This window comes from Babylonia areolata, chromosome 20, assembly GCF_041734735.1.
Source record: "Babylonia areolata isolate BAREFJ2019XMU chromosome 20, ASM4173473v1, whole genome shotgun sequence".
In the NCBI taxonomy this organism is placed as follows: domain Eukaryota; kingdom Metazoa; phylum Mollusca; class Gastropoda; order Neogastropoda; family Buccinidae; genus Babylonia; species Babylonia areolata.
Window position 1 is genome coordinate 18,209,417 of NC_134895.1, and position 23,108 is coordinate 18,232,524.

General features: G+C 40.3%; 1 protein-coding gene across 1 annotated transcript in view; it reads left to right on the forward strand.

Annotated features, from left to right (window-relative positions):
- The first annotated feature begins 1,532 nt into the window (after nucleotides 1–1,532).
- The window catches only part of LOC143294551 (mucolipin-3-like), a 35,603-nt gene continuing 14,027 nt past the window's right edge, over nucleotides 1,533–23,108 (forward strand). The window contains exons 1-11 of the mRNA XM_076605928.1: nucleotides 1,533–1,598; nucleotides 2,152–2,565; nucleotides 6,908–7,099; nucleotides 8,954–9,104; nucleotides 9,828–9,927; nucleotides 10,149–10,245; nucleotides 11,432–11,537; nucleotides 13,259–13,377; nucleotides 15,249–15,398; nucleotides 17,277–17,390; nucleotides 21,285–21,407. Coding sequence (XP_076462043.1) covers nucleotides 1,533–1,598; nucleotides 2,152–2,565; nucleotides 6,908–7,099; nucleotides 8,954–9,104; nucleotides 9,828–9,927; nucleotides 10,149–10,245; nucleotides 11,432–11,537; nucleotides 13,259–13,377; nucleotides 15,249–15,398; nucleotides 17,277–17,390; nucleotides 21,285–21,407 — 1,632 coding nt within the window. The remainder of the gene's footprint in view (nucleotides 1,599–2,151; nucleotides 2,566–6,907; nucleotides 7,100–8,953; nucleotides 9,105–9,827; nucleotides 9,928–10,148; nucleotides 10,246–11,431; nucleotides 11,538–13,258; nucleotides 13,378–15,248; nucleotides 15,399–17,276; nucleotides 17,391–21,284; nucleotides 21,408–23,108) is intronic.

Consider the following 23,108-nt stretch of genomic DNA (forward strand, 5'->3'; position numbering starts at 1 on the left):
ATCAAGGATCATGCACACACAGTACACATACACAGATACAGATAGACAGACAGACAAACACACAGACAGACACCCACACCCACACACTCACTCACACACACACACACACAGACACACACACAGACACAGACAGACACACACACACACCCTCACCCTCACCCTCACTCACTTTATTTGTGGATGTCTGTGATCAGGTCAATCTAGGATCATGGACACACAGTACACATACACAGATACAAACACAGACACAGACCAACACACGCCAACACAAAGACACACAGACACACCCAGACATACACAGAGACACAGACAGAGAGACAGACACGCACAGACAGACAGACATACAGGCACACATAGACAGACATACATAGACACAGACAGACAGACAGACAGACAGACACACACACACACACACACACACACACACACACACACAGTATACACACACACATGCAAACACAGTCATATGTATGCTTACCACCAGCCACACCCACACACATATCAAAACTATGTTGAACAGGAAGTTGGATGGAGGAAGACAGACTGATACCTGAAGATTGCCCTCACCTTTCTTTTTTTTGTTTTTGTTTTTTGTTTCTCTTGTGTTTTTCATCATCATTTTATCACAATGTTCTTGGTTAACTTGAATTTGGAAGAACTTTCCTGTTGATAATATGTTGGTGATGTTCAAACCTGAGCCAAGAAAGTCAACAAAGCTTTCATTGTAACCAATGTGAAACTCCTGAGGCATACTTCTTCCCATCTGGATTTATAACATAGGACCCAATTTATCCTCCAAGGGTACTTGAAACCAGGATGTATTTTCGTCATTGCAAACACTTGGCAGTGTGTCTCTTACTTATGATTGGGCATGTTCCTCAGAAACAGCCTTTGTGCAGTGGGGAAGGTTATTACTTCATTCAAAACGAGTCAGCTGTGAGTTTATTGAATTGATCAGAAACAAGACCAAAACCCAGCAATGCATGGATATGCAAAAATATGTGTGACTGACTTGAAAGAGAATCTTTTCTCTTCATCTGATGTAAAACAGAACATGTGAATGATAATTATTTTTGTGCTCAGGCTTTATGAAAAAGATTTTCTGTTAGTTTTTGTTTTGTTGTTGTTGAGAAGTGGTGGGGATTTGGTTGAGAATGGAGGGGAGAGGTAAGTGTTTTTGTTTTTGTTTTTGTTATTATCTTTCTTGAATTTTGAATGCATGTATGTGTGTGTGTGTGTGTGTGTGTGTGTGTGTGAGAGAGAGAGAGAGAGAGAGAGAGAGAGAGAGAGAGAGAATTGTGTATGTGAACATTGCAAGTGAGAGTGTGCACATACTCAGGTGTATGCATTGATCATGATCGTGAAGTATGTTGAATTGTGCTTTGTTTGTCTGATCAAGTTTTGCTATGTCTTTTCTCACCCTATTTACAAATACACATGAACACAATACTAACACACAAACTTTATTGTCTATACTTTGGTACAGAGATTTTCTTTATAGCAGCAGCACATTTCACCTTTACAGTAGCATAATGCACCCTGCCCAGTATAAATTGATCTGTTGTATCTCTCTTTCTCACTCCTGGGTCAACCTCTCAGTCAGTCTATACCTTCGTATTCCTGAGTATTTAGTCAAACTGCTTTTGCAGTCTTTGACAATGTCTGCTCACACAACCAGCCTCTGCTATGCAGGTCACTCATTTTTAAAAATATACTTATACCTGTAGGTATATATAGTATATGTATGTGTGTGTGTGTGTGTGTGTGTGTGTGTGTGTGTGTGTGTGTGTTAGTGGCTCTTATTCTGAACACAAGTGTTTTCAGAACAATTTTGTGTATGGCCTTATTCATGGATCTGGCAAAAAAAAAGAAAAAGAAAAAGAAAAAAAAAGAAGTTGTGGTGAGGATGGCAGAGTTCCTTTAAACTTTACATCCTTAAACCTGAAGTGAGTGTTCTACAGACACTTTTAAACTCCTCACAAGCTGAGAGACATTTTTCTTTTTAAATAAATATGTGTGTGTGTGTGTGTGTGTGTGTGTGTGCGTGCGTGCGTGCGTGTGTGTGTGTGTGATGTGAGTATGTGTATGTGTGTGTGCGTGTGTGTGTATGTGTGTGTGTGTGTGTGTGCGCACGCGTGTTTCACCCTTCAGAAATGGAAGATATGGCCAACGTGGAAGTGGCCACCACCCGGCTGGTCGTCAGCGACTGCGCCTGTCAGGAGAGGCCCGACTCTCACGAAGAAGGCAACAACCCTGATCCAGACCCCGTCACCCCGGTTGCTTTCACCCCCCCCTCACCACCGCACCATCTTCAGGTCACGGTCCAATGACAATCGCTTCGGCGAAAACCGAGGACGCAGTGAACCCGAGGTGACACGGAGCCAGAGTTACGGGAGCACTGGGGAGTGCTGTGGGACTGGAACCTGGACCCCAGACCAGGTGGACCAGCTGCGCCGCCGCATCAAGTTCTTCTTCATGGACCCCTGCAGCAAGTTCAAGGCCCGCCGCCACATCCCCTGGAAGCTGATGCTGCAGATCATCAAGATCATCATCATCACCGTTCAGGTAGGTTTGCAAAGTGTCATTGTGAGAAAGTTGTTATGATCAGCAGGGATTCATCTGAGCGTCGGACAGTGGATGCTGGATAAATAGCTTTTGAAAATGAGTGAAACGTGTTAGAAACTTCTATCAGTTTCATCACCGTTCAAGGGCAGTATTCAAGACAAAAATCAGTTTGCCTGAAGGCAAGTTACCCTTGACAGGGCAGGGACCCGCAGTCACAGTTCGCCTTGAAGACCAGGTTATCTTTGTATTCATGAAGCACAAAGTGCACTCAGGCAGCTAACCTGTGGTCTGTAAATAAGAATCCTTGGGATTCCCTTCTGTGCATGCTGTTTTACTTCACACCGCGCCAAAGTGTGACAAAAAGAAAAAAAAGAAAAAAGAAAACAAAAGGCTTCAGTGGCAAAGCAGTGATTTGAGTCAGCAACTTGTCAAATCTAGGGGTCACTTTCACATTCTGACACATTGTCCTCCCTGCTTTGTAACTAATTGGAAAAATGAACTAAATTAACGAAGTTCAGATTCAAATGTTTCTCTGTAATGAACAAATTTTGATGATCTGCAAACTTTGGGCATTCCAAATCTATCGTCTGCAAGTGCACTCACTTCACAGCTACATATGTACTTGATATGGAATATAATGACGTCTGCCAGTCTCAGTACGTCAAGTTTGACTGCCAAGTGAACAAAGGATAAAATGAAACTATCAGAGGCCGTATTCAAGACATGGTGATGGTCTCTCCACAAAACACCTGTTTTCTCCTAAAATAACTACTGCAACAAAATGATTCGCCATATTTGCCTCTGCTTCGTGGGCTGTCACCCTTGGCAGATAGTAAAGGTAAGTTTTTTTTGTTTTTTTGTTGTTGTTTTTTGCAGCCCCAACATCTGCACCGTTTCAGTGGCATTACTACCACGCTGCTCATTTAGATTCCCCAATACACGGCCACACCCGGGCTCGTCCATCGCAGTTCCAGCGTCGGCAGTCCACAGGGAACCATCGATGTTAGGTCGCCAGGAGGCCACACACCAGAGGAGACCCTGCACTGCTGCTGAGTCACTTCGGTGATGTTCAGTGGTGCCTGTTCTGTTTTAACGTACTTAGGACACCACCTACTAAGCCCCCTACTAACGACAATAATGGCTTAGTTGCGGAGCCAGACTGAGTGAGCGTCCCTCCCAGATTGGAGACCACCACCACGCCCCTCAAACAACAGCCCCCCATGAATCTGCCGACACTGACGACATTGACAGGACTCACCCCAAGCATGGAAGTGGAGGGGAATCGAAACTGAGGTCACTATGAGAGCAGGGCATGAAAGGCCACAGACTTCGAGACTATTTTGTTTTTATATTGATGACGATGAAGGAGGATGACGATGATGATGACGATGTTGCTATGGAGGTCCATTTTTGGTTTGGGACTGCGTGACAAGGCTGTACTCTATGCTTCCTGTCATAATGATATCCCGGTGTTAACCAGGCCCGAGAGATACAGACACTTGCAGTGTTGGTCAGGTAATTAGAACGACACACCCAAAGACGCATCCTTGAAGTGGATGACACTCGACTGTGTGGTCCCAGTCTCCCCATTTAAGCCCACAGCACACTCAATTCTGGGTAGGAGCTGGCCACGGGCCGAAAAACCCACCTCCGCTGGGATTTGAACCCGCGTCCTCCCAGCCGTCAGTTCGTGACGCTAACCACTTCGCCATGGCGGCTGGTGATAGTAAAGGTAAGTTGCCTTCGGATTTGTAAAACTGCAGGTAGGTTTATGTGTTCCTGAACACTGGTCATTGCTTACCCTCGGGCAGTTTGCCTTGCCTCAGGCAGATTACCCGCAGGCACACATCAGTTTAACTGCAGGCACGATGGTCTCTTGAATACAGCCCCAGGTGGGTCTTAGTGGTGTCATTGTGACACAGTTGTGTCAGTTTCATCACTGTTCAGGTGTGGTCTGTGTGATGTCATTGTGACACAGTTGTGTCAGTTTCATCACCATTCAGGTGAGGTCTTTGTGGTGTCATTGTGACACAGTTGTGTCAGTTTCATCACCATTCAGGTGTGGTCTGCGTGGTGTCATTGTGACACAGTTGTCAGTTTCATCACTTTTCAGGTGTGGTCTCACAGCTCTTGGAGAGTCATAATCATATCACCTGGCAAAAGTCAAAGAATAATGAATATACAGTCAGGTGTCCTCACTAGAGTGAAGAATCATTTGTACATACTGAGAAGTCATAACTGTTCACAGAACGGTTCTTCTTCTTTGTCCTTTATACACTGCATTTTTATTTTCCAGTAGATTTCCATTTTAAGTTTGGACTGCACTATTTTTTTGACTCACTTGTGTAAACAAAGTGAGTCTATGTTTTAACCTGGTGTTCGGTTGTCTGTGTGTGTGTGTGTGTGTGTGTGTCCGTGTGTCTGTGTGTCTGTGGTAAACTTTAACATTGACATTTTCTCTGCAAATACTTTGTCAGTTGACACCAAATTTGGCATAAAAATAGGAAAAATTCAGTTCTTCCCAGTCATCTTATTTAAAACAATATTGCACCTCTGGGATGGGCACCAAAAAAAAAAAAAAAAGCCTAATTATATGCAAACTGCATTTACTGTTATATTTATATTTTTTGTATTCTCTAAACTTGGCACTTTGACCTCTTATTCTGACACAACAACAAGAGGAGTCATTATTATCATTTTTTGTTCAAACAGGAACTTCTTTTGCTAAGCATGGAATTTTTATTTATTTTGCAAACGTTTTGGTGCAGATAGTAAAAAAGGGAAATTACTCTGTAATTAATGCTAGGGGACTTAATTTATCACAAGTGAGTCTTGAAGGCCTTGCCTCTTGTTTTTTCAGGGAATTCAGTATTCATTTTGAACCATCTTGTCTTTGATAATGCACACACATTCTTGCCAGTAAAGCTGATTCTCATAATGCTGAATGCATTTTGTGTTTTTATGAAGTGGACAGTTTCCTTTCTTCTTTATCATCTTGTCATTAATAACATAAACACATTCTTGACAGTATTGCTAGTTGATATTCATTAACTATGCTGAAAGCATTAGCTTTTTCCCTTCTTTTTAATGTGAATGGTTTCCTTCCTTTTTGTTTTTCTTTTAACTGGGGAGAGGGACAGTGTAGTTGGTACTTATCAACGTATTTTGTTATCTAGCTCAAAGTGTGTGTGCATGTCAGTGTGTGTGCGTGTCAGTGTGTGTGTGTGTGTGTGTGTGTGTGTGTGTTGAAATCCTACACCAAAGTGGCTGCTATTGTATTATGTTACTTCCCGGGTGAAGGGCAAGTCACGGTCATCCATTCTTTTGAAGTATTGTAAGAATTTGCGTCTATCACATTGCGAAGGAAAACTCACGATGGTGATTGGTATGTGTGACAAGTCATTCCTCAGTATCTGTTGGAAGTCAGTGGTCAACAGGATAAAGAGTACTTCCTTGTTTCTGATTCTGCGGATGTGTCCACTACTTGAAGGAAGGGAAGGAAATGGGATCATCTATTGATCTGGCTGATGAATCAGATTTAGGTGGTGTTACATTTCCTCGTTTTCGTTTGATTTTGTTCATTACTTTATGGAGTCACTTGAAAGTGTGATGTGGGGAGGGTGGTGGCTTGGGTGGAGCATGAATAGAGTAACCTCTGCCCCCCCCCCCCCCCTACACCCCCCCACACCCCTTTCCTTTCCCCCAAAAAAGCATGCATATGGATGTTCAGACATATGCACAAACGCACACATGCATGCTTATGGAGTACACACACACACACACACACACACACACACACACACACACACACACACACACACACATGCCCTCCTGATCCATTTTCCACATACATACCCATGTCCACATGCTTGTAGTTGTATGCACGCATACTAATACATAATCTGCTATTTTGGCATTTTCTTTTTCTGAAATGCTGTTTGTCTTACATTTGTCGCTAGTTAGTAGTGTTAGTGTCAGTGTTAGATTTGTGTGTGTGTGTGTGTGTGTGTGTGTGTGTATGTGTGTGTGTGTGTGTGTGTGTGTGTGTGTATGTGTGTGTGTGTGCTGTTATCAGTTTAATGTCTTTTCACAACGAATGATAGTAGACCCCCCCCCCCCAGCTCCCTCCCCTCCTAAAAGAGGTGGGGGGATGGATGAGGGAGTGGGGGTGGAAATTGGAAGGGTGTGTGTGTGTGATTAACTATGAATAGGAGAAGTGACCTATGTGTGTGTGTGTGTGTGTGTGTGTGTGTGTGTGTGTGTGTGTGTGTGTGTGTGTGTTGATGAATAGATAGATAGATAAATATCTGTGTATGTTTTTGTGCGTGTGTGTGTGTTGCAGCTGGTGCAGTTTGGGGCCCAGCGTTCAGACATTGTGGAGTACTTTGAGCAGAACCAGAAGGCACTGGAACACCTCCTGTTGAAGAATTGGGACCCGAGCTACGAGACTATGCCATATCCACCCGCCACCGGCGACTATGCTTTGTATAGTGTGGATGATCTCCTGGACTACATTGATTTTGCTTGGCGTCAGGTTTGTTTCACATCTTATAGAATAGAATAGAATAGAATATGTCTTTATTACCAAGTGTACCGGGGGTCACAAGGAATATAGCTTATCATTGGCTTGTTGTTGTGATATTTCCTGTGTTAATGGGTCTCCTTAGCAGTGTATTTGGGGCTTGAGTGCGGGAGGCTTGGGGGGGGGGGGGACGCTTTTTAGAATATATTTTTTTAAAATGAGGTAGGTATTGATAAAAGAGTTGGTAAGATGTGTGAAGTTGTAAAAGTACCACAGCCTGTCAGAATGATTGTTTCAGTACCACAACCTGTGAGAGTCATTGTTTCAGCACCACAACCTATCAGATCTGTTGTTTCAGCACCACAACCTATCAGATCTGTTGTTTCAGTACCACAGTCTGTCAGACTTGTTGTTACAGTACCACAATCTGTCATACTTGTTGTTACAGTACCACAATCTGTCATACTTGTTGTTACAGTACCACAATCTGTCAGAGCTGTTGTTTCAGTACCGCAATCTGTCAGAGCTGTTGTTTCAGTACCGCAATCTGTCAGAGCTGTTGTTTCAGTACCGCAATCTCTCAGAGCTGTTGTTTCAGTACCACAATCTGTGATAACTGTTGTTTCAGTACCACAATCTGTCAGAGCTGTTGTTTCAGTACTGCAATCTGTCATAGCTGTTGTTTCAGTACCACAGTCTGTCAGACTTGTTGTTACAGTACCACAATCTGTCAAAGCTGTTGTTACAGTACCACAATCTGTCAAAGCTGTTGTTTCAGTACCGCAATCTGTCAGAGCTGTTGTTTCAGTACCGCAATCTGTCAGAGCTGTTGTTTCAGTACCGCAATCTCTCAGAGCTGTTGTTTCAGTACCACAATCTGTGATAACTGTTGTTTCAGTACCACAATCTGTCAGAGCTGTTGTTTCAGTACTGCAATCTGTCATAGCTGTTGTTTCAGTACCACAATCTGCCATTGCTGTTGTTTCAGTATCGCAGTCTGTCAGAGCTGTTGTTTCAGTAACACAATCTGTGAGAGTCATTGTTTCAGTACCACAAGCTGTCAGATTTAGTGTAATGTGTGAAGTTGGTGGTGGTTTTAGTGCCACAACTCGCCAGTCCTTGTTTTTGTACAACAGCCTGTCTGGAGTCATTGTTTCAGTATCACAACCTGTCAGAGTCAGTGTAATATGTGGGGTTTTTGTTTCAGTATTACAACCTGTCAGAGTCAGTGTAATATGTGGGTTTTTTGTTTCAGTACCTCTCAGTATCAGTGTAATATGTGAGGTTTTTTGTTTCAGGATCACAGCTTGTCAGTGTAATATGTGTTTTTTTGTTTGTTTCATACTTGTCATTCTAATATGTGTTTTTTTTGTGTGTTTTTTTGTTTCAGTATCACAACCTGTCAGGGTCAGTGTAAAATGTGGAGGTTTTGTTTCAGTATCACAACCTGTCAGTGTAAATTGTGGGGTTTTTGTTTCAGTATCACAACCTGTCAGAGTCAGTGTAAAATGTGGGGGTTTGTTCCAGTATCACAAACTGTCAGTGTAAATTGTGGGGTTTTTTTGTTTCAGTATCACAACCTGTCAGTCAGTATAAAATGTGGGGTTTTTTGGTTTCAGTATCACAACCTGTCAGAGTCAGTGTAAAATGTGGGTTTTTTTGGTTTCAGTATCACAACCTGTCAGTCAGTATAAAATGTGGGGTTTTTTTGTTTCAGTATCACAACCTGTCAGAGTCAGTATAAAATGTGGGTTTTTTTGTTTTAGTATCACAACCTGTCAGAGTCAGTGTAAAATGTTGGGGTTTTTTGTTTCAGTATCACAACCTGTCAGAGTCAGTATAAAATGGGTTTTTTTTTTGTTTCAGTATCACAACCTGTCAGAGTCGGCGCTGGCCACCTTCAACCTGATCAAGCAGGATGACCACAGGCCCGTGCCCATGAGGCTGTGCAACAGCTTCAACAACTACCAGGACTTCCACAACGGCTCCTACATTGTGGGGCGGGGCGTGCTACACAGTGAGTGAGAGACTGACTTTCAGGATCGTTTGTTGTTTGGCATTGTGTGGAGGATGTCTTTTTGTATATTCAGAGATGCCAGCTGTTATGATTTTGCCGCATTTTGTTACGCTGTATCGCAGTTTGTTCCGACGTTACACCAACATCAAAATTGTTCTGATGAGTTCATTTTCGACTTCATTGCATGGTCACATGCTTTCCTGTTGTAACATTACCTAGACGCTCTAAACCTATCAATCACGAGGCCAGGGCAGTCACTACTATCCTTGGTCTCATGTGATGATGCTCAGCTAATCATGTGTGTGTTTGCATTGAAAAACCATTGAATGGATTAATCAGCTTTATTGTTTGCCCAGACAAGAGAGAACGTGGCTGAATCAAGCTGCGTCTTGGTCAAACTGCGTCTGTGCCCTGTTGATTAAGCTATGGAGTGCAATGTGATGTGTGATTTCTTATACATTAAACCAGTGCATGTATTTTTTTATTATGAGCCTGAAGGCAAATTTCTGTACACTGTGTGTCTCAGAATTTCAAGTGGTTGATTGATGTGGGTGACACCAGCTAAGGCAGTACATGATAGGCAGCCACAGAGATCTCTGGTGGTGGTATTATGTGCTACAGGGCATGAATAGAATCAGCTGATTAGTCTGTGTATATATGAGGAGGGATAGGTCACTGATGATTAGATTTGATTTACTGGCTGAATTCCTCATTTGATCACAGACTGCACGGACTTGGTTCCTTTGGATTCTTCAAAAGGCCAGTACCCGTATGACATACGCACTTTTCTGAAAGAGCACAACATCACCATCCCCTTTCTGAAGTAAGTTGTGCAGGTTTTGTGCTGTGCTCTCTGCCTGTGTACTGAATTTCATTTGCTAAAAATAGCATCAGTTACGAACTCTGTTTTACTCAGTTTCAGTTTGCTCAAAACAGAATCAGTTTATATAGTTCGATTTTTCTCAAAAGATTCTTGGAATACATGGTTTGGGTTTTCACAAAGCAGCGTCATCATATATGAGTGATGTCTGTTTTTCTTTGCAGGTTGTTGGATTTGTCTTTAACATTCTCCTTCACAACATTTCACCTGAACCTGATGGAGAATCGTTATGGCCCCACTTGTTATTACGTCAATGCTACGGTGAGTTTTGCTAGGCTTGATAAAACTAGTTTTTGTTGAGGGAGTCAGGTTTTTTTTTTGAGAGTGTTCAGATTGTTCAAAATTAAGCCTCAAATATCTTATGTTCTTAACAATGTGATGTGGGGAATGCCTACATTGATAAGCATTGATGTTCATGAACCGCAAGGTCCATGTTTACTTGTTTATACGACTAAGCTTTCAGGAGCAAGACCATTTTTACCCTGCTGTAGAAACATCCACTCTCAGTTTTTGAGGCCAGTGCATATTTGTATTTCTGTCAACCACCAGATGTTGACATGGATGACAGGATCCTTAATGTACGTATTTTTATCTTCTGTGGGAACATTGACATGGGGGTAAAAACAGTCATACACGTAAAAGCCCACTTGTGTACACACGAGTGAACGTGGGAGTTGCAGCTCACGATCGAAGAAGAAGAAGAAGAAGACATGGAGGGAAGTAAGGCGCAGGTAGACTTGTTTGTATACACACTGAATACTGATCTTGGAGATTGGAAAAGTCTTCCTCGAAGCTGCTGGTGCTGTCAGGATTTGAACCATGCATCCTGAAGATGCAAGTCTGACACATTACATGATTGTCTGCTGCACTGGTCAGGTCAAGAAACAAGTGTAGAGAGTGTGATTTGTGTGAACTGCAGTTTGGTCAGCTGATATCTGAAGGGAAACAATTTGGCTTGGACTGGGGAGAAATCATGATGAACAGGAAAATTATGAAAGGGTCCATGTTTTGTTAAAAAAAAAAAAGAAGAAAAAAAAGAGAAAAGAATTATTTTCATTTCATGTGTGGGTCGAGTTGATTTATTCAAGTTATACATTTCAAATACTTGAATGCATAACTGTTTTGTTACCTGTTTCTTTTCTCATGTTTTCATCCCAAAATTGGTGGAAGGATTGGTGTACATATTCCTGAGATATGGTGTTTGTGTGTGTGTGTGTTTAAAAAAAAAAATTATTTGAGTGTGTGTGTGTGTGTGTGTGTGTGTGTGTGTGTGTGTATTTGTGTGTGCACATTGTGTGTGTGTGTGTGTGTGTGTGTGTGTGCACATGTATGTGTGTGCGTGTGTGCATGTGCGTGTGTGTGTGTGTACATGTGTGTGTGTGTGCATGTTTGTGTGTGTGCCTGTGTGTGTGCCTGTGTGTGTGTGTTTGATTCCTGTCTCCTGCAGATTCTGTTCAAGAATTACGAGCGAAGCGGGGAAGTTCTGATCGACCTGTTGACAAAGAGAACTGAAAGAGAATGCTCTGGCAAAATAATGACACAAGCTGCTAAAGGTGTGTGTATGTGTGTGTGCATGTGTGTGTGCTTGTACGTTTGTGTTTGTGTGTGTGTTTGTGTGTGCATGTGTGTGTGTGTGTGGTTCTGTGACTTTGTGATATTCATTTTCTCTTAATCTCTCTCTGTGTTGCATATTGATTGACTGATTGATTGATTATGGTTTGTTTAATCATTTGTTTTTTGTTGTTTTGTTGTTGTTGTTTTTTTTATTGTGATTGAGTACTGCTCATGTTTGGTTCCTTAAACATTTGCTGTTCATTTTGTGTACACCACTGTCTTTGTTAGGTGTTGATTGATGGATGGATGGATGGTTTGATTGTTTGTTTATTCATTTATCTTGATTGAGCATTGTGTTTTGTTTTCATCTTTTGTTTTGTCTTTGTTGCTCTGAATGGCTGAAGCCACACAACATATTATCATGGTTTGATGAACACATAGAATAATTTTTTAAAAAGTTTCCAGTAGACGCTGTCAAAAGAGGGCACTATTCAGGGATGCAAAGGGGAGGTAACCTACTTCGGGAGGTTATCGGTAGTAGCAACTTTCGTTTTCTCCGCATAGGCGGGTAGTAGTTTGCACAGGACAGGAATTAGACCCCTGCCGGAGTCTGCAGTAGTGGGTCACGGTAAGTATGTTACATAAATGTAATTTTAGGAAGAAAATTTCCTTTTTTACATTGAGAAAAGAAATGTAAAGATGTAGACAGAAGAAGGCTATGGATCAGAGTTCTGCTGACACTGAGAACATGAAACACCCTTTAAAAGTTGAAATAATGTTTGCTGAATTTGTCTGATAAATTGGTATGTTTTAATTGAAATAGTGATGTGCGAGAAGGTTTCACTAATGATGATGTCAAACAAGTTCCAAAACTCTTCTTTTCTAAGAATGAAGAATAACTGGTGGTGGTGGTTGTGTGTGTGTGTGTGTGTGTGTGTGTGTGTGTTTGACAGGGTTTTTTTGGTGGTTTGGGTGTGGTGGGGACAATGAGATAAAAAGTGAAAGAAAAAGGAAAAGAAAAGCAAAGTGTGTATCGGAGTACACAGATCTTGAGTGTCTGTTTGATATAGCCCACCCATTGCATGGGTTTCCACTCTTGCTGACATGTTTTGTCAAAGGCATTTAGCGCGTGTGTGCATGCACGCATGCGCACACACACACACACACACACACACACACGCCCACGCACTTAAGAAACTAAAATAAATCTGCTCACACATGCTTTGTCAAAGGCATTTAGTGCGAGTGTGCACACACACACACACACACATGCCCACGCACTTAAGAAACTAAAATAAATCTGCTCACACATGCTTTGTCAAAGGCATTTAGCACGCGTGTGCACTCACGCGCGCGCGCACACACACACACACACACGCCCACGCACTTAAGAAACTAAAATAAATCTGCTCACACATGCATGGACACACATAAACATGCACGCACACATTCAAGGATGTTACATTTATTATATAATCACTTTCTTGCTTACAATACAGCAGTTGTCTTTCACTGACAGGCAAGTCTTGCTGCTGTGTATGAAGGCACTTTTTATGACTGAATGGTGAGAAAGTTGATAGTGACAACCATGATTCTCACTGCACCTGTTGTGACTCTGTCACTACACTTTTTTGTGTGTGTGTTTTTTTAATCATTTTGACAGCTGTTTTCAGATGCTGTAACTGGGCATTTATTTAATCAGTTTGACAACTGTTTTCAGATGAGGAGCATTACATGAAGGTAAAGAGCGTTGCCCTTGATTCTTCTGTCATCGTGATATGTGCACTGTCCAGCATACTGTGTATCCGCTCTCACATCCGAGCTTGGAGACTCAAGGGGGTATGCTGATTACATTCTCTGAATCTGCTCATTATGTTGGGTTTTCTTTTAGTGTTACCCTTTGTATTACTGTTTGTTTTTTCTTGGGCTACGTTCAGTTCGGCAGGATTGTAGATTGTGAAAGTTATGTAGATTTCATCATTTATGTTTCTACTGAGTTATAGCTTGAAAGTCATTTTTACTGATATGTTGAAATTTCATCCTTCCTTATTGGAGAAGGTATTGTGAATAATTACTGGGTGTTCAAGTAAAAAACATGAAAAAGGAAAGTTTGTATTCTATGCATATTCTTAAATGCACCCATGGTACACCTTTTGTGCATAATGATAAATGTGTTACTTACAAGCATGTTATTGCATGTGCTCATGTACAAGCTTGCACACACACACACACACACACACACACACACATGTGCGCACATGCGCATGATGCATATACATATGTAAGCAAATATATTTGCTGATTGGAATAACTTCTTTGCAAGGCATCTTGCCTTTGAATTTAGGTAAGTTCTACAAGGTAGCAGATTAGAGATGGGAAAAAGAAGGAACAAAGAATAAATTATTTCTTATTCATTGATGTATTTTTGTATTCATTATTTATTCATTCACATATCAGAAATAAAACAATTTCAAGTAGGAGAAGTTATGGGTTAATTTTTCAAGATAGGGCATAACATTCAAGACACCTTCAGCACATGTTCAGTTTAGTCCTTTTGTCTGTCTGTCAGTGTATGTTTTACTGATTTGCCTCGGAAGACCCTGGTAGTGAAACGCATCACTACCTCATCTCATTTTGTGTCGTAGCTCCTGTTCTGTTTCCATTCATAAAGCGATATAGTACATTCCTTTTTTATTTTTTTTAAAGTTCAAGCAGAAGGTTTAAGCAATACCAGTGTTCATTATCCATCTATAAAGCGATGCAGTAATTTCATTTTTTTGAAGTTCAAGCAGAATGTTTATGCAATATCTGTGTTTGTTGTCCATCCATAAAGTGATACAGTGCATTTCTTTTTTTGAAGTTCAAGCAGAATGTTTATGCAATATCTGTGTTTGTTGTCCATCCATAAAGTGATACAGTGCATTTCTTTTTTTGAAGTTCAAGCAGAAGGTTTAAGCAGTACCTGTGTTCATTATCTGTCTGTAAAGCAATGCAGTACATTTCATTTTTTTAGTTAAACAGAAGGTTTAAGCAGTACCAGTGTCGGTTGTCTATCCATAAAGCGATACAGTATATTCCTTTTTTTTTAAAGTTCAAGCAGAAGGTTTAAGCAGTACCTGTGTTCATTATCCATCTGTAAAGCGATGCAGTAATTTCATTTTTTTAAGTTTAAGCAGGTTTAAGCAGTACCTGTGTTTATTATCCATGCATAAGGTGATACAGTACATTCATTTTTTAGTTCATGCAGAAGTTTTAACCAGTACCTGTGTTTGTCATCCATGCTTAAAGTGATACAGTACATTCATTTCTTTGAAATTCAAGCAGAATGTTCAAGCAGTACTTGTGTTCGTTATCCATGCATAAAGTGATACAGTGCATTCCTTTTTTTGAAATTCAAGCAGAAGGTTTAAGCAGTACCTGTATATGTTGTCCATCCATGAAGTGATACATTACATTTCCTTTTTTTTCTTTTTCTTTTTTTAAGTTCAAGCAGAAGATTTAAGCTGTGGTGAAGAAGCTGGAACCTTTTTCGTTCATTTGTTGTTGTTTTGTTTTATTCTTGTTTTAAGATTTTATAACTTAATTTTGTTTTGTTTTATTATTATTATCATTCTTATTTCATTATCATTATTATTGTTATTATCATTATTATAATTTTTATTTTAAGATTCATTGATTCATCCATTATTGTGCCTTGCTTTCCCTTTCAGAAAACGGAAAGACTCTTCAGGGAGCGCTTTGGTAAGAAGCTGAAGTTTTCGGATCGCATGGAGTTTGTGAACCTGTGGTACCTCCTCATCATCATCAACGACGTCTTCACCATCATTGGCTCGGCTTTCAAGATTCGTCTGGAGACAAGGGTAGGCAGGGCTTCACCTCACTATGAGATGCAAATAATTATGATGATTGGTGACTATGAGACACTAATGATTAATGATTCTTGACTGTAAATTGTGAACAATTAAGATTGTGGACTGTGCTACACAAATTATTGTGATTGTTGACTGTGAGACATAAATGATTATGATTGCTATCATGATAATCCTTGTTGATGATATAATGTCAGTAACAGTAATGATTGTGTATTGTATTACTTCACTTGCTTGATGCTGGTAATGAGAGTGGCGTTAGTAATGAAAAAATTAGAATGCTATGAGAACAGGTACAATAGCATCTGTTTGTATGGGTCCTCTTCCCTCTGCTGTTGATACGATAGCAATAATTGCAACATTGACAATGATAAGGAAGATAATTATGATGGTGATTATGATATTGATAATGTTGGTGGTCACAATATGATAATGAAAAAAAAAAAGTCTTCACCTGTTCCAAAAATTTTGACTCTGCAGGAGATAAAGTCTTTTTTTCCTTGTGGTCGCACGCAGAAAGCATTGTCCAGTTTTTATGTGTGTAAATGTGGTTTGTAATATGTTTTGGTCAGTCTCGGTCAGTCTCAGGACCTCTGTTTTATCAGCGGGATTGCAGAATTAATCATTTTAAGACTTGTTCTTTGTTCCCTGTCTGTTGTTTTTGATACTTATATAGCACCCATTTTGGTAGAGACCAAGCTCTATGCGCTTTACAAATATGGAGTCATATGCGCAACAGGCTGCCTGGCTGGGTAGAGCTTTCTGACAGCTGCTTTCAGGCGCTCATGATTTATTTCTTGTGTCATTTAGTCAGACTTCAGTCTCTCTCTCACACACACACACACACACACACACACACACACATGTATATTAGAGTGCTTTTTATAACAGAATTTTGCCAGGGACAACTCTCTTGTTGCCATGGCTTCTTTTATGTGCACAAAGTGCATGCTGCGCACGGGACCTCAGTTTATCGTCTAATCCAAATGACTAGTGTCCAGACCACAACTGAAGGTCTTGTGGAGGGGGAAAAAATTCCATTGCACCCTCAGATTCTGTCACTTCCTAGGCAGACATGTTACTGCTAGGCCACCACTAAGCAGCTGTGTCTGTGTCACGATGATGATGATGACTTTTGTTTAACTCATTCTACTCCAGGTACGAGTTAACTTGTACCATGATTACTTCCCCTCTGGACCAGGTACAAGTATTCTCGTTCCAACACATTATTCTTATTTCATTTATTCTTGCTTGGTACAGTTGGTATTCTAAAGTGAACCATTTATGGATTCCGGAAGCATGAAAATGAAGCTTTGTTCAACTGATTAAATCAACAATTCTCCATCGATTTTCGCTATTTTATTGAACCACCCTGTTTTTACTCCAGTGGTCTCATGTAGTGCTGGTCCCGGGGAGTTGTAGCAGGCATGTAGCTGTGGGGCAGAGTGAGTTGATGTCCCGTCACACATACTGGTGATTGTAGACATTTTGTTACAGTATCAATTTTTACATTTGAGTGGTATCGCTTACAAGAGGAGGTGGAGGCAGATGAATGGTGAATTTCCTTCATGTTATTCATCTTCAGTCAGTGGTTACCCTGACATCACAGTATCATTTCTGGGTGTTTGTGTGTGTGTGTATGTGTGTGTATGTTTATTTATTTATTTATTTATTTATGTAAGCTTATCTATATATATATATATTTTTTTTTTTTTTCTTTTTTCTCAAGGCCTGACTAAGCGCGTTGGGTTACGCTGCTGGTCAGGCATCTGCTTGGCAGATGTGGTGTAGTGTATATGGATTTGTCCGAACGCAGTGACGCCTCCTTGAGCTACTGAAACTGAAACTGAAACTGTGTGTATGTTCCAGACGGTGACGATCACGTCCCACAACTATGACTTCTGCAGTCTGCTGTTGGGGCTGGGGGGTCTCATGGCCTGGGTGGGCTGCCTCAGGTACCTGGGCTTCTTCAAGAAATACAATGTGAGTTCAGCAGTGTGAAAGGACTGAACAGAGTTAATGAAGATGTTTTTGAGACACAAAGTTTGTTGTTCATCATGGTATAGTGTTTGAGTGAACAGAATTGATGAAGATGTTTGTGAGACACGTGATTTGTTGTTCATCATGGTATACTGAACACTGAACACTGAAATGTTTAATGTCATTAGCTGTAAAGCTCTAGTGACATAGTAGGTACAAATCGGAACAAAAATGTGCAAAACAAATAAAATGGAACAGAAAGGAAAAACATAATCAATGTAAACTAAACTACTAAGGGATAAGCTTGGTACTTTGTCGTTTGCTTAAAATGTCCATGTGGCAGGCGGGTACTGTGCCTTTTCCCCCCAGTCGTTCGTCTCCAAGGTTTGAACAGTACACAGGAAACAAAGTACATATTATAATCCGAATAATAATTATCTAAGCATGTGACATCGACACACATCATATCAATACGAACACATAAAGTACATATAGGTATAGTGTTTGAGTGAACAGAGTTGATGAATTTTTTTTTAGATTAGGAATTTGTTGTTCATCATGGTATAGTGTTTGAGTGAACAGGGTCAATGAAGATCTTTTTGAGACACGGAATTTGTTGTTCTCCATGGTATAGTGTTTTCAGTGGGCAGAGTCGATGAAGATGTTTTTGAGACATGGAATTAGTTGTTCATCATGGTCTAGTGTTTGAGTGAACAGAGTTGATGAATTTGTTTTTGAGACACAAAATTTGTTGTTCATGTGGTATAGTGTTTAAGTGAACACAGTAGATGAAGTTTGTTTTTTTTTGAGATTAGGAATATGTTGTTCATCATGGTGTAGTGTTTGAGTGAACAGAGTTGATGAAGATGTTTTTGAGACACAAAGTTTGTTGTTCATCATGGTATTTCATTTGAGTGAACAGGGTCGAGGAAGATCTTTTTGAGACACGAAATTTGTTGTTCACCATGGTGTAGTGTTTTGAGTGAACGGAGCTGATTTTTTGAGACACAGAATAGAGTGAACGGAGTTGATGAAGATGTTTGAGACATGAAATTTGTTGTTCACCATGGTATAGTGTTTTGAGTGGACAGAGTTGATGAAGATGTTTTTGAGACACGGAATTTGTTGTTCATCATGGTATAGTGTTTGAGTGAACAGAGTAGATGGCGTTTTTGAGACACAGAATTTGTTGTTTATCTTGGTATAGTGTTTGAGTGAATATAGTGGATGACGTTTTTGAGACACAGAATTTGTTGCTCATTGTAGTATAGTGTTTGAATGCACATTAAAAAAAAGTTACTTTGATATGTTTGGAGTTCGATGGGTGGGTTATTTTTTAAGAATGTTACTGCAGTTGTTTTTTTGTTTATTTGGTTATAAAATCTGGAAGGTAATAATGAAATGAGAATAAAAAACAAGAGTTGTAGCAATAGAAGTAACTGTAACAGCTTACACACAGGTGTGTGCATGCACACACACACACACACACACACACACACACACACACACACACACACACACACTCACCCTATTTAGAAAGCATCATGTAGACAAAACTTTATAACTTAGAGAAGTTCTGAACCCTAGGTGGCTTTTGTATGGCTTTTGCATGTGTCTTTGTGGTGTTTGAAGTAATGTTTAGATTAAGTCTTCTAGGACAAGAAAAATGAACGGTTGCTGTTTGCACTTAAAATGTTGGCAGTTTGGTTTTTTGCATATGTGCAAAAGCTGTATGTAAAAAAAGAAGAAGAAAAAAAAGATAAAGGTTGAAAAGTTTCAGTTTCAAGGAGATGTCTAAACATGCTTAACAATAAAAAAAAAAACAACAACCAAAAAACAGATGTCTTACCTATGCATACACCCAGTGTGCTGATCAGGCCTGCTCAAGGTTTGTATTATATAAAAAAAAAATTACAAAGAAGAATGAAATAATTGAACAAAGTAAAGAGAAAAGTAAATAAATTAAAATATAAAGGAAAGACAGATAGACTGAAGGCAAATGATTGAAATTCAAGAAAAAAATAAGAAAATAACCAAGGAGAGTTGCTGTTTGTATTCCTTGAGAGTTGGTGTGTGTGTGTGTGTGTGTGTGTGTGTGTGTGTGTGTGTGCTTTTGAATATATACAATTTTTTTGTTCAATGTTTTTTTTTATTTGTGTACGTCAAAACGTGCACGTGCATGTGTGTGGTTTGTTTAAGTCTATCGTCAGCTACTGTGAGTTCTTATTTGACTAGTTTTAATGTCTTCTATGGTACTGTCACGCTCTATAAGAGAGCGGACTAGAAACCCCCACCCAGCCCAGCACTAACACCCAGACAACACAAACACAGACTAAATAAATGTAGGGTTCACATCCATTTATTCAATCACACACAGAACTTGCCAAATAAAATAACCACAATCCCAGCTGCAACAACTGATACACTTAAATGACAACAGAATGGATAAATAATAACACAAAAACCCCACAAAAAACAGAGCTTTAAGACATGGCCGCCCAGCGGCAAACAGTCCCGAGAATACTATCAGTGAACTTAAGACGTTCGATGAATACATAAACTGAAGCACTGCACAACACAAGAGGAAAACGACGACTTCAATGGTGAAGACTGAAAACAGATGAAGACGACGAAACTAGTGCATAAATGATGACAGTGATGAGAAGAGGCGGGCAGCAGGAAGACAGCAGTCAGCAGCAGATGGAGCAACAACGCTGCCTGGCCAACACAGGCTGAAGGGGAGATGGTGCAGGAAGTGGGATGCTGAAAACTGCATAGATTTCATTACCCTTCTGGTAGGATTACCCCTGCCCCCCCTCAATGAACACACAAGACAAACTGATAAACAAAAGCTTTTACCACACTGAAACAGCAGTTAGAATATCGCTGTAAAATTCCGTTGACACCGCCCCACACTTCACATTCACTAGTGAACACTTTCTGAAAGATATTATACATAAGACATTGAAAGAACTAGGGAAAAAAACTTGATAGTTTAGAAAACATTTATCAATGATAATTTGACCTTGTGAACATAACGAAAATAGAAACATTCTTACAATAATAGTGAAGGGGTTCACAAGGAAAACGTTAACTCAACTCTCAGTTGCAGGAATGCTATAAATATATGAAACGAATCACAGCGTTTCCGTACTTTAAAAAGTTATGTTTAAAATATCACAACAGAGGGAAACAATACAAGCCTGACTTCAGCATTAACCCTCAAATCCCAATAAACAAAATCGAACGTCACCATCTCGCATCTTAGCAGAACAGGACAAATGTATGAAGAAAAAGCACATATAACAGCCAACTGACAAGTACAAACTACAACAGATAAGTTTACCAATGCAACAGCGAAACTCACCTGCCAACCGGGTACCACTACCCTGACGCTGGAAACAAAACAAACAGACGACACATGTCCAGCAGGGCACTCCCTCAGAGCTGGAGCACACAGAACATAGATACAGGGCCACCCAGAGGAAAAGCCATCCTCACCTGAGGGTACCAACTGGGCAAAAAGCCCCAAACCCAAACAGGCACGACCTTCCTCCAAGAAGGCCATGGGCGCAAAGCCTAGAAAAGTGTCACTGACAGAACAGAGAGACTTAAAACTCTGCTCAGCAGTGACAGGAACGCAACACATGACTCCACGATTGCATGTGAAAAACGTACAAGCGGGAGTCACACATACAAAAAGACAAGCAAGCTGGGGAGAGTGAGTGGGGAAGGGCATACACGAAGTGAGTACTTCACACGTCATTGTCATGAGTTGTGACAGGTACACATGTTTATTTTATGTTGGTGTTTACTAAGAATGAGCCTGTGTTTGCACAAGCTAATTTCCGTGTGGATTAATAAAGTGTTTTTGATTGATTGATTGATTGATAACAGATCTTGATCCTGACACTGAAGACGGCCTTCCCCAACGTGTTGAGGTTCATGGTGTGCACGTTGGCCATCTACTTTGGCTTCATGTTCTGTGGCTGGGTCATCCTGGGGCCCTACCACATCAAGGTCAGTCTGTCTGCACTGGTAGCTGCTTGGTTGGTGGGCTGGTTAGTTAGTTTCGTATTTCGTATTGTATACTGTACCATGTCAAACTGATGCAAACTTGGCCTATCGGTTTGCTCTGCTTGGCCAAATTTCAGGCGGCTGACAGTAAAAAAATGCCCTGCTATGTCCCAAACTCCTTTTCTTACTTATTTCATAACCCAAAGTCTACAGAGCCACATGCATGTCCACTGATGATGTCCACAGATGATTGCAAAAAAGCATCGTCATCCTTGGTACCTGAGAGCCAGCCATGACTGATTTTTGTGTTATTGATAAAATGATGTCTTAACACTTTTAGTTAGTTGTTAGGATTTTTTTGGGGTTGAAAGTGGAGTTTTGATCTAGACTTACACTGGAAGTTTTTGGTACAGCAAAATAATAGAATGCTAAAGTTTATTCTGGAAACATGATGTAAAAGTGTTACGTTTTCTTTTCTTTTTTTGTTGATTGTCTTGAAAAAAAATGTGTATATGAGAGAGAGGCAGAGAGTGAGAAAGCTGGTGTTCATTTTGAATTCCTGGAATGTTTTGTTGTGCGGGAAAACATGAATTTGAACCATTAGACCCTTTGCCATTACGGCGTTAAAAGTTTTGTAGAAACAGTTTGTGAACGTTCTTGGTAAGTTGTGAAAAATGTCTGTGAGCACAGTTAGTTTGTTAGTTTAACAGACAAAAATGTCTGAATGCTTTTATTTAGACAGTTATTTAGTTAAAAATGTCTGAAGACTTTTAGTTTGTTATTTAATTGGTTAGTGAGGCATTTGCCAAGCATAGCAGGCAAACACTTGACAAGCAAGGTTAGTTTCAATTGTTGTCAGTCAGTCAGTCAGTTAGTTAGTTAGTTTGTTTTTGAGTTAGTTTAACAAGCAAAAATGTCTGTGTTCGATTTAGTCACTCAGCCAATCAGTCAGTCAGTTAGTTGGGTTTTTTTTTTAAAAGTCTGAATACTTTGAGTTAGTTGGTTAGCTAATTGGTTAGTTAGTTGTCATAACTGTCAGTCAGCACTATAAATTGGCTTGATACGGAGGTAGTAATTTGTTACAAGTGTCTATTAGTTGGTTGGTTAGTCAGTTTGTTAGTCAGCTAGTTAGTTAGTTAGCTGGTTGGTTGGTTGGTTGGTTGGTTGGTTGGATGGATGGATGGATGGATGGATGGATGTAAAAACGTCTGTGAACACTTTCAGTAAAGTAGATAGGAAGGTAAATATCATCAGTTGAAAATGTCTGTGAGCACTCTGAGTTTATGAGTTCCGTAGTTAGTTACTTAATTGTTAAAAATGTTCCTCATGCAGGTAATGCAGCTTGTAATTTGATATGTCATATTTCTGGGGAAAGTGAGGCAGACATACAAGCAGATGCAAATGTACACATGCTGTCTCCTCTTCTCCTTCCTCCTCTTCCTCCTTTCTTCTTCGTCACTCTGTGTATATGTGAATGTGTGTGTATGTTTGTGTGTGTGTGTGTGTGTGTGTGCGCGCGTGCGCGCACATGTGTGTATGTGTGAGAGAGAGAGTTTACAGTTTATGTCCATACTGATCTGTATTCTGTACACATGTTGAGTTATGCTTGCCTGTGTGCACACTTCTTGCATTTCTTCTTCCGTTTTACCCAGGTCATTCGGTCAGATGGTCCATCTGGTCTGCAGCGCAAAGTCCACCGTCCTC